The 12,134-nt window shown below is 39.4% G+C and overlaps 1 protein-coding gene across 4 annotated transcripts in view; it reads right to left on the minus strand.

Annotated features, from left to right (window-relative positions):
* TPR (translocated promoter region, nuclear basket protein) overlaps window positions 1-11,904 on the minus strand; it is a 73,960-nt gene extending 62,056 nt beyond the window's left edge. For all 4 annotated transcript variants that reach the window (XM_070746328.1, XM_070746326.1, XM_070746325.1 and 1 more), the window contains exons 1-7: window positions 11,664-11,904; window positions 7,927-8,031; window positions 7,343-7,416; window positions 5,198-5,294; window positions 2,050-2,153; window positions 1,056-1,220; window positions 726-818 (exon numbers count right to left, since the gene is read on the minus strand). In XM_070746328.1, coding sequence (XP_070602429.1) covers window positions 726-818; window positions 1,056-1,220; window positions 2,050-2,153; window positions 5,198-5,294; window positions 7,343-7,416; window positions 7,927-8,031; window positions 11,664-11,814 — 789 coding nt within the window. In that variant the 5' untranslated portion in view covers window positions 11,815-11,904. The remainder of the gene's footprint in view (window positions 1-725; window positions 819-1,055; window positions 1,221-2,049; window positions 2,154-5,197; window positions 5,295-7,342; window positions 7,417-7,926; window positions 8,032-11,663) is intronic.
* Between the last annotated feature and the right edge of the window lie 230 nt (window positions 11,905-12,134).

A 12,134-nucleotide genomic window follows, 5' to 3' on the forward strand; every position in this document is an offset into this window, starting at 1 on the left:
CAACTGAATTCCCACCAACCGTTGCTTCCGAAATGCCACAGTACGTAGATAGATATGATCTAAATATGCCATATATTTCACTGTATTTTTCAAAACAGATAGTCTTCACTAGAATTGGCAACTCCATCACCAAGTAATAATAGTCATAAATGGAAATATCACATGGCTGAACCAACTTATGTTAGTTCAAGCTGCGGTTGTTAAGTGAATCATCACATGATCAAAATTTGCAACTTCCCGATGGTTTCCCCACTGACTTTGCTTGTTGGAAGTCAGCTGTGAAGGTTGCAAATGGCAATCAAGAGACCAGGAGATGTAGCGACCATCCTAAATATGTGTCAGCTGTCAAATGCCCGAAATGCGATCATGTGACTCGAGGAGCTATGATAGCTGCAACATCAAGGACTGGTCTTAAATCTCCTTTTTCAGCACTGTCATAATTTCAAAGTTACTAAACAAGTGGTCAGTAAGCAAGGACTACCTGTATATGTATAATTCAGGAAACCAATAAAACATTTTACCTCCGAGACATACATATATATATATATACGTGTATACACACACACACACACACACACACACACACACACACACACACACACCCTCTCTTCCTTGGGGGAAAAGGTGATCTTTAAAAGATCCTTTATAGGAAAATTATGAATGGAAGCAAAACTGTCTCAAAGCATGATTACCAAAAAAAGTTCAAGCAAAGCAATTATATGTACCTCTTTTAATTTTTCCAAAAGATCTTCCACATGTTTTTGTAGATTGCCATTAGACTGTTTTAGTCCAGTGACTTGTTCTTCCAGTCTGGAAACCTAGGTGTGTGACACAAGATAAACATGAATAACTCTTATTCTTAGCTGTATGGGTTTTTTTAAGTTGGAAGACTAGAACATTACAATGAATTAAAATACTTTACGTACAAGAAACACTTCCAACTGTGACTACATTGATTTAATTTGCTACTATAAAAGCAGGTTAAAAGGAGTCTACAAGCCTAGCACCCAATCTGCCATAGTAATATTGATTGATTGAAAATTGATTTCCTCTACCTCCTCTTTCTTGTTCTCCAGGCCATATTTGAGATCCAAGATTTCAGTTCCTTTTTCCAGAACAAGGACCATAAGCTCATCTGTTTTTGCCTTCAGTTCAGTATTCAGCCAAGTGTTCTGATTCTGTAATAGTTCCTTTTCTTGTTCCCACCTCTGCTCACGATACTGTAAGTATAATTTTAAAAGATATGAAATCTATTTATCCCACACTATTATAAAAAGCTAAAGAAATTGCTCAAAGATATACAATATAGAACAGAAGCTCTATCTATATTTGGGAGCACTGCATATCAATCAAGTTTTATGTAGTTTCTTAATAAAATTTTGTCGGTATTATACAGAAAACTATCCAACTGAACTCATTAGCACTCCACTCACCCATATTATGATGTCTTAACTAATTCAATAAACTATTGTTAAATAATTCTTTGGGTTATTTATGAATGTATCAATGAAAATGAAAGTATTCTTAATATATATAACTCATACTATTCAAACACAATCCTGCTGTGACTTATACCAATTTTTTAAATTTTGAATTTGCCTATCTAACTGATGCTGCTTGCAGATACTCCTAGCCCCTTCTCTGTAGCTTTTGTTCTCTAAGAACAAGCTACTGAGATTCAGTGCACACAGAATGGAGGGAGCATTCTTAATACAAAAAGAACAAACAAAGGAAAAATTTAAGCTTCTGAAAATGTTTTAAAAAAACCAAATCAAAAGGAAAGAAGTGAAAACACAGGGCCTAACATTTCAAATGTATGCCCTCCGGTATCATCACATGGCTACTAGCAAGCTTTAAGAAAATTGGGGAAATATCACTAAATGTTCAATTTTTCATAATGTGCTTCAATTGGGAGAGAATAGTTATAGGATGCTTAGAGATATCTATAACTTTTAAGAATGAATAACTGAAATAAGATGTTAGAACTGCAATAATCTCTTGTCTACCACTGAACAAAGCATGTCACACTAACAAGTTCCCAATACTTGCTTTTACAGAAAGGGCTGATGTCTGAAGCTCATCCAGTTTTAATTGAAGCTCTACTTTTGCAGTGTTTGTTGCTGTAAGTTTCTCATTCAGACGTTTAACATCCTCTGCAAAAAGAGCACAAATAAGATGTATCAAGACGATGTTAAAATACCCAAATGAGCTGATGTGAAAATTAACTTTCCTAAATTGAGCCTGGTCCAGTTTAGAGCATATTGGTTACCTTTTGTGACATTTATTTTTGACTGTCCTCAATTTCAAGTTTCACATTAGATGCATATCCACTGAAATTTAACCACCAAAATATAATCTATCACCCTGGCTTCCAAAGCAGAATCTCTCTTCATCACTTTTCCACATACACCTCATGATACGAACCCCTCGTGATACGAACACTTCGAGATACAAACCCGGGGTTCAGAAAATTTTTGCCTCTTCTTACGAACTTTTTTCGCCTTACGAACCCACCGCAGATCCCAAAACAGCTGGGGGGCTTCTCGGCATTCTCCCAAACCCGAACACAACTTTTCGGGTTCGGGAGGCCGCTGAGAAGTGCCGCCGCCCGCCTGTCACCTTCTTAAACAGCAGGGGGGCTTCTCGGCGTTATCCCAAACCTGAACTCGGAAGTTCGGGTTCGGGTACCGGAGTCCGCCGAGAAGCGCCAGGCTGTTTCAGAAGGCCTCCAGGAAGGACATCTTCGTGACGTCAAAGCTCCACCCATGGAATTCCCTATTGGGATTCCCCACCTCCTTTCCAGCCTCCAGATCGGCTGAAAACGCCACTGCTGATCGCAAAAACGGCGCTCCTCCGAGCGGCGCCACCTGGCTGTAACCTTCTAAAACAGCCGGGCGCTTCTCGGCAGCCTCCAGAACCCGAACCCGAACTTCCGGGTTCGGGAGAACGCCGAGAAGCCCCCCTGCTGTTTAAGAAGGTGCCAGGTGGTCGGCGGCGCTTCTCGGGGGCCTCCCGAACCTGAACCCGAAAAGTTCAGGTTCGGGAGAACACCGAGAAGCCCCCAGGCTGTTTAAGAAGGTGACAGGTGGGCGGCGGCACTTCTCGGCGGCCTCCCGAACCCGAATCCAAAAAGTTCGGGTTTGGGTGAACGCCGAGAAGCCCCCCCGGCTGTTTTAAAAGGTGACAGCCAGGCGGCGGCGCCCGGCATAGCGCCATTTTGGGATTTTTCCCCCCTTGCATGCATTAATCGCTTTTACATTGTTTCCAATGGGAAACATTGTTTCGTGTTACGAACTTTTCGCCTTACGAACCTCCTTCTGGAACCAATTAGGTTCATAAGACGAGGTACTACTGTACTGCTCATCCTCAACAATCAAAACAACTTCTGGGGTGTTTCCTCCAACAGAATCAGTAAGTAGTTAACTGCATAATAAAGAGAGGAAAGGTATCTAGCATCTCTCCAAAATATTTCACTTTGAAGATTTACTCCCAACATATTTATTTACATAATTTGAAAGCTACATCAATTGTAAACACGTTATTTCTCTTCTGGCAGAAATAATTGAGCACATAGAAGCATCCATTTGCGCCAACCAGCATTTCGGGTACGGATGGGATGACTCCTTGGATTAGTATAGCACCTATCCTCTCAGATATCAGAGGTATCTTTCTGGGTGGCAAAGCACAGTAAGAGCATCCTATAGCAGGTCATGTAAAATTGTTGATAACAACTGCAGCCATGAAAAAGGACAATTGATTCTTTCTTTGCCATTCTTGTTGCTAGATTTAACACCACTCCTGCATAGAAGAGGTTTTGCCCATTTGTTGAAGAAACAAGTACTGGTAGTTTCTGGTCAGCTTATGTATTCACTCTTTTATTCCCTCTATTTGTATAACAGTTTGATTTAATAACATCTCTACTAACTCATTTTTATGCCAAGAGGAATGAAATCACCTATTTGGTGCTGACAAGCCTCCAGATATTTTTAGGGAAGGCATATTTCATGCAATTAGTTTTGCTACTAAACGCTTAACTGAATAGCAATTATGTGAACTGCAATACTTTTCTCTATGCAGCTGTGCAAAATTCTTGATATTTATAACTTCTTTCATTTATGGAAATTCTCAGTCGTCTTGGTCATGATTGTCCCAAAGGTACAATTTTTTTTCAAGAGGCAACTGACTTTCCAGTGTTATTGGGTTTTTACCCCCTTTGAAGACATTTCGCTTCTCATCCAAGAACTTCTTCAGCTCTGAAGAAGATTCTTGGATGAGAAGAGAAATGTCTCCAAAGAAAAATGAACCCCAGAAAGTAAACAAAAAAACCCCAAGAAGTCCATTTGTCTCTTGGGGAAAAAAGCACCTTTGGGACGCCTTTTAATGGTACATTTGTTTGAATTTTTGTACGTAATTTTTATTATTGTGCAAACATTTTGACATATTTCAAGATGGTAGTTTGAGTAGTATTCCACTGTATAGTCTGGAGGACAGAAGGGAAAGTGGGGGCATGATTGAAACATTTAAATATGTTAAAGGGTTAAATAAGGTTCAGGAGGGAAGTGTTTTTAATAGGAAAGTGAACACAAGAACAAGGGGACACAATCTGAAGTTAGTTGGGGGAATGATCAAAGGCAACATGAGAAAATATTATTTTACTGAAAGAGTAGTAGATCCTTGGAACAAACTTCCAGCAGACATGGTTGGTAAAACCACAGTAACTGAATTTAAACATGCCTGGGATAAACATATATCCATTGTAAGATAAAATACAGGAAATAGTATAAGGGCAGACTAGATGGACCATGAGGTCTTTTTCTGCAGTCAGTCTTCTATGTTTCTATATGAAGACATGGTTCTGCCAGCAGGCTTGAGGAACCCAGAGTGAGATGCAGCTCATTAAATGGCCATTAAAATAATGTGCTGGTTAACGACACTAGCCAGATGAATACATGGTTAGCAGATTCTTTTCCCTATTTTCCTCCCCAAAAACTAAAGTGCGTCTTTTACTCTGAAAAATACATTATTTTCAGTAAACATCAAGTTCACTCTTTGTTAGTCTCTAGTTTTTAGCTGATAAAAAATTACAACTTACACTGTTACCAACTTTAATAATTCCCACTGTCAGTTTAATCTCTGTGCTCTATGTTCTCTTTAAATCAATGAAAGATTGAGACAGCCTTACAATACAGCTTTTTACCATTTAAATGTTCCAGTTCCTGAGCTCTTCTTTCACTTGTTCGGACTAAATCTCTCTTCTCTGCTTCCAATTCTTCTTTTCCTCTGGTGAGCTGACTCTAAAAACAAAAAGGAAACAAGAATAGATTCATTGTCGATTGTTTCTGAGGACAGAATCAGAACCTAAAGGACAAAACAACCATAAATTATGTGTAGATTTGAGATCTAGAAATCAATAATTTTAAAAGTAAATAAAATTTAGCAATTATACAAAAGTGGCAATATTCCAAATATAAGGGACCAAAAGAAGAAAAAATAGCAGGTAGAACACCAAAAGTTGGAAAAGCTGCCTTGAATTTCTATTGCTCTTTACCAATTTTCAGTAGATGGGGCCAGTCTAATCTAATGATTAATGTACCAGAATAGACACTAGAAGGTTGTAAGTTCTAGCCCCACATTAGACATGAAACCCAGCTGGATGACTTTGGGTCATTCATCCTTTATCAGCCCATCTCACCTCATAGGATTAATGTTGTGGAGAAAATAGGAGAAGGAAAGAGTATTACCATATTCTTCAGTATATAAGACACACCTTTTCCCCACCCCCAAATGTCAAATGTCTTATAAACCAATTACAGTCAATTTTGGCTTCCCAAAGCCCCACCAAATCCCATTTTTGCAGAAAAATGGGCTCATTTTTCACATAAATGGGATACACAGAGGGTTTGGGAGGCAAAGTACTCCTAGGGGCTGGGGGAAGGCAAAAACACCCCCATTTTTTGCTAAAAAAACAGGCAAAAAATTGGATGTTTTTTTCAAAGATTGGGGCGTTTCGCCTTCCCCCAGCCCCCAGGAGAACTCTGCAGAAGCCAAATCCTCTGCATGCGCCATTCTTCGCAAAAAAATGGGTGAAAAAAACCAGGTCCTTTTTTGCAAAAAAAACAAGGTGTGTGGAGGGTTTGGGAGGCCTACAGAATGCTCCTGGGGGCCAGAGAGGACAAAAACTTTTTTTGCTTACTTACCTCTTTGAAATTTTGGTGGGTCTTATTCACCAGTGCGTTTAATAGTCCGAAATATAAGATAAAAAGACCTCGACTTTGTCTCAGATTGGTCTAACATCTGGCAACTTCAAATATCAACCAACAAATGCTCTACCCTCCACATCGGCAAAAAGAATCCAAACCTCATATATAAACTAAATAAACAAAATCTCACAGCCAACCCCCACTCAGTAAAAGACCTTGGAATACTAATATCAAATGACCTAAGTGCTAAAGTCCACTGCAACAATATCACCAAAAAGGCTTCTAGAGTTGTTAACCTGATCCTACGCAGCTTCTGCACCGACAATCTCACACTACTCACCAGAGCCTACAAAACTTTTGCCAGACCCATCCTTGAATACAGTTCATCTGTCTGGAACCCATACCACATCTCGGACATCAACACCCTTGAAAATGTCCAAAGGTATTTCACCAGAAGAGCCCTTCACTCCTCCACTCGAAACAGAATGCCCTCCGAAAGCAGACTATCAATCCTAGGTCTAGAAAGCTTAGAACTACGAAGCCTAAAACACGATCTAAGTATTGCCCACAAGATCATATACTGCAACGTCCTGCCTGTCAATGACTACTTCAGCTTCAACCGCAACAACACAAGAGCACGCAACAGATTCCAATTAAGTATTAATCGCTCCAAGCTTAACTGTAAAAAATATGACTTTAGCAATCGAGTTGTCCAAGCGTGGAACTCATTACCGGACTCAGTAGTGTCAACCCTTAACCCCCAACATTTCTCCCTTAGACTATCCACGATTGACCTCTCCAGGGTCCTAAGAGGTCAGTAAGGGGTGTACATAAGTGCACTAGTGTGCCTTTTGTCCCCTGTCCCTTTGTCTCTCTTTATCTCATATATCATATATCTTTTCTTCCTTTCATATATCTTCTCTATTTTTATATCTTTTCTTTATATATAATACTTCATGTCTATTCTCTTCAATATGTATTGTGTATTGGACAAAAAATAAAACAAATAAAATAAAAAATAAGTAAGCACACTGCCTTGATTTATTTTTTTAAAAATACAGACAGGATAAAAATATACAAAATAGGCACAAATTACAATTCTGAGTGCTTCTTTTCACAAGTGTAACTGACAGCATCCGTACCTGTATGGACACATTATCATCTTGAGCAGCTTCCAATTCCTTGTTTTTCTCAGTTAGTTTCTTCAATTGCTCATCTGTAGAGTGTTCAAAAGCATTCTCATTTTTTATATTACAATAAACCATTTAACAGCAACCCCAAGAGATATACTTTCCTATTCCAATAAATACTCATACCTAAGATTCTTATATATATATATCTATGGTACTGAAATGAGAAAACCACTGCATAATAATTTAAAATATGCCTCATAAAAGATAAGCTATATAATTATTTAAAAAGTTATTTCCATTATAAAATCCCCATTGCTGGTTTGTGTAATTTTCAGCTTAGGCATCAGCTGGAAACCACATTTTTCTTATAAATGAGACTTTACACATTTATTGTGAAAAGTAGCTTTAGTAATTAGATTTACAGTTTTCACTCCTAATAACTTGAACAGTAAATTGTATAAAAACGATTAGAATCATAAATAGCCCACAGTTTATTTTCTAAAACAAAACTTTTCAGTATTTGTCTTAAATTTTGTACAGACATATAACTACAGTAATATTATTTTGTGACCCATTTATCAAATTATACTTACTAAGCTTTGTGAGCTCTTCTCGGAGATTCTGACACTCCTGTGTTTCATTAACAAGCCTCTCCTGACTCTGAGCTAGTCGTTTTTCTACTTCAAAGTATTGTTGTTCTGCAAAACACCCATTAATACACTTCAGTATTATCCCTTGCAGGAAAATAAATAAAAATGTAACCTTTGCATCTTTGGCCTAGTGCAGTGATGGCGAACCTATGACACGCGTGTCAGCACTGACACGCGTAGCCATTTTCAGTGACACGCGGCCGGAGAAACGGGGAGCTTTGGGGAGTGGCCAAGATGCAAATCTCCCCGCTTTCCAATTTCCCACTGACTGCAAGCAGGTACAGCAAGCGCAATTATTATTATTATTTTTCCTCTCCCCTTAATTTTGTTTTGCACTAATTAAAAAAAAATTGCACCGGTTGCAATTTTAATTTCACTCCCAGGGCTATTTACCCGGGGGTCCTACTTTGCTTACATTAAACTGCTCATCCCGTAAACAAATATCGCTCTGCCCGGAAATCTACTCCAACCTCCCCTCCCCTCCTTCGCTTCTTTCCCTCCACGAGCAGCGTGCGGTGTCCCCTCCCCTTGGGTCGATCGCATCTGGGAGGGTGGAATAACTTAATTGCCATTTCCTCTTATAGCTGTTACAGGAGACGGTGCTAAGGTAAACCCTTACCAGTTTAAACGTAAAGGATGAGGGGTTATTAATTTGTAAAAAAAAAAATCATGCCGGGCTCGCAAAAAAGAGAATCTGAAAAAAGAACTGCGTGGACATCGCACCGTTTGCTTCCTCCTTTGGCGGCTCATAACTAGATTTTTACAACCCCCGCCCCCCTTGATAAGCTTTTTCTTGAATCTGACCAGTTTGGGGGGTCACCGCCCCCTGCCCAGGAAAGAGTTGCAGCAGGAAAGCAGCGCATTTGAAAAGCGCGCTGCTTTCCCGTAAAGCCGGCTTTCCTGGCTGGCACAGGGCTTTCCCGGGCAGCTGGCTTGAGCCTTGTGCCGGTTAGCAAAGCCATCTGCCCGCTGGAGACGTGGAGAGAAAGAAGGGAAAAAGAGGGAGGGAAAGAGGAGAGGAAAGAAGGAGGGAGGGAGGGGAGGGAGAGAAAAGTGAACGAGAGGGAGAGAGAAAGGGAGGAAGAGAGGAAGGAAGGAAGAGATAAATATAAAGGGAGAGAGGGAGAAAGAGAGGGAGAAGGAGGGGAAGAGGGGAAGGAAGGAAAAGAGAGAGAGAAAGGGAAAAAAGTGGAAGAGAGAAGGAAAGAAAGGAAGGGAGAGAGAGAAGATAGGAAGGAAGAGAGAGAATGAGAGAGAGCAAGAAAGAAAGAGTGAGAGATAAGAGAGGAAGGAAGAGAGTGAGAGAGAGTGAGAGTGTTTTTTTCTCAAGGTGACACACCATCCGAGTTATGCTCGGTTTTTTGGCGAATTTTGACACACCAAGCTCAAAAGGTTGGCCATCACTGGCCTAGTGGTTAAGACTTCAAGCTAGAAACTAGGAAACTATGAATTCTAGTCCAGCCTTAGGAATGAAAACCAGTTGTGGGTGACTTTTGGCCTGAGAAGAGGAATAAGTAATAGATATACTTGCCACCTTATTTATAAAAATAATAAGGGTGGGATAAAAATTAGTTTTGTATGCACCATTTTCTCTCTTGCTACATATTTCCATATCCAGTTATGATATCTAAACTTTTTCTCAAAATTTGCCCCTATTTCTTATTCACAGTTCAGGTTCGCTAAATACAAGCTTTTTCTAGGTTTGGGGGAATCCAACTATATCTACATCAGCTCTGATATTTTGATCAAGGAAGTTTACACATCTATGTGAATACAGTATGTGTAGGATTACTTCCTAACAATTTATTTATTTATTGGATTTGTATGCCGCCCCTCTCCGCAGACTCGGGGCGGCTAACAACAATGATAAAAAACAACATGTAACAATCCAATTTAATAAAACAACTAAAAACCCTTACATACCATACATAACTGGTAATGGCCTAGGGGAAGGAATATCCTAACTCCCCCATGCCTGGCGACAAAGGTGGGTCTTGAGTAATTTGCGAAAGACATGGAGTGTGGATGCCGTTCTAATCTCTGGGGGGAGTTGAAATTAACAATGAAATTGTTAAGATAGAACCAGCAACCTTTAGTAGCCTTGGATTTATATAAGCAATACAATGGATAAGTGCAACAAGAGATAGTTATAAAAACTTATGATATGGGGGAAAGCGTGAGTACAATCAGCATATTTATACAGATCGTCCTAATATTATGATCACAATTAAAGCCAAAATTTATTATGCTAATTGAGACATTTGTTAAATGAATTTTGCTCCATTTTATTACCTTCCTTTCCACAGTCAAGTGAATCATTGCAATTGTTAACTTAGTAACAAACAAATTAGTAAAGTGACTTTGGCTTCCCTATTGGTTTTGCTTGTAAGGTCTCAAAATGAGACCCTGGGACACTGGAACCATTATAAATATAAACCGATTGGCAAACGGATAAATTATGATCACATGACCATAATGGTCATTAAGTGTGAAAAAGTCATTTCACTTTTTTCAGTGCCAATATAACTTTGCATGGTCACTAAATAAACTGTTGTAAGTCAAAGGCTACCTGTATAAATCTTTACACTTTGAGAATGTAAAGCTTTTGAGGATGCATATTGAATATTAAACTAATGGCTAATAATGGTTATTTGTTCTTTTGGGATGTAGGGGTGGGGTTTTTTTAGTTTTAAATGAAAGTTGGTGATACACTCAAAAATCTAATATAGTACACTTTAATCAACAATAAAGAGGAGCCAGTATTTCAGTAACATCTGGAGTCCTGCAAATTCTCCCTACTCTAAACAGGAGATAATAATGTGCAATATTGCTGGGAATGTGTGAACGTTATTTAGAACTTAACTTTTTTTCATCAGTATAACTTACATAAAGGATCTATAGCCAATGAATCTAATGTATGGATTAGCCAGGATACAATCTAGTGCCTGGCTTTTAACAAATCAATGTTATTTTTAAAATATCAAGGTGAAATGTTTTTTTAATTATTTGGAGGATTTATATGGCTGCCCACTCACTTTCAGTGACTCAAAAATTAAAATGCAATATACAAAGAGTATAGTGATTTCTAACTAGATATCACCATTTTTTTCCAGTTCAAGAACACAACGAACAGAATAATATATTTATTATAGATTGAGTTTCTTTTTTTGTTTTGAAGATTGCCCCCAAGCACTTTCAATCACCTTATCATCAATGTATTTTTTTTAAAAGGGGGGACAGGAAAGAAATTGCAGTACAGTAAGCCAGAACAGAATTTCATGATTCTTAATATGACATAGTGTGCACGGAAATGAAGCCACGCTGGCTGAAATCTGGTATAATACGATCCCTCAAAGAAGCAACATCCTAAGTATCTTATGCCTACATTAAAAAGTGAAGATTGTCTCAAGTAGCCCTTGCGGTACCATCTTATATAAATGGATACCACTACAATGTCCATCACTGCAGACAGCACAGCTCCTAGTGAAGGGGGGATTCAATGCAACAGAGAACACAGCAAGTTTGATTTTGCCCTTTTAGTATCGTTCCTTTGGGGAAATGCCCAGCACACTGGAATAAAGGAATGCCTAAACAGAATCCTCCCAATTCCCCCCACTCTGCCCGCTTTTTTCAGACGCTCACGCAGGAAAAAAAAGATGGACCGCCGACCCCCAACTCACCGCTGTCCACCTTGTAGCGCTCATGACTAGTGCGGAGACAGTCGATCTCGCTCTGCTGATCGGCGAGGAATCGCTCTAACTTGCCCTGTACGCCTTTAGGCAGCTTGGTCAATTCAGCGCGCTCCAAAACCTGCTGCAGAACCGCCGCCATCTTGAACGGCCCGCTGAAAAAACACCTCTTTCCATGCAACACCCTCCCCGCTGAGGTTTTTTGTTTTCTTTTTTGACTCTTCGCCCCGGAAAGGGCAGAGTGGATGATGGGAAAGGCGTCACGCGGTCGAAGGCGCACGCGCGTCTTGTGACCGGAGCACGCGCAAAGCGCAGCAATGCCTTCAGCTGAGCTACTGTGCCATAATTAATATATAATTAATATATAGCTATAACAATATAAATATATAATAGAAATGGAATATTTATCACACACACACACACACATCATAGAAACATAGAAGACTGACAGCGGAAAAAGAC

This window comes from Erythrolamprus reginae, chromosome 3, assembly GCF_031021105.1.
Source record: "Erythrolamprus reginae isolate rEryReg1 chromosome 3, rEryReg1.hap1, whole genome shotgun sequence".
Classification (NCBI taxonomy): domain Eukaryota; kingdom Metazoa; phylum Chordata; class Lepidosauria; order Squamata; family Dipsadidae; genus Erythrolamprus; species Erythrolamprus reginae.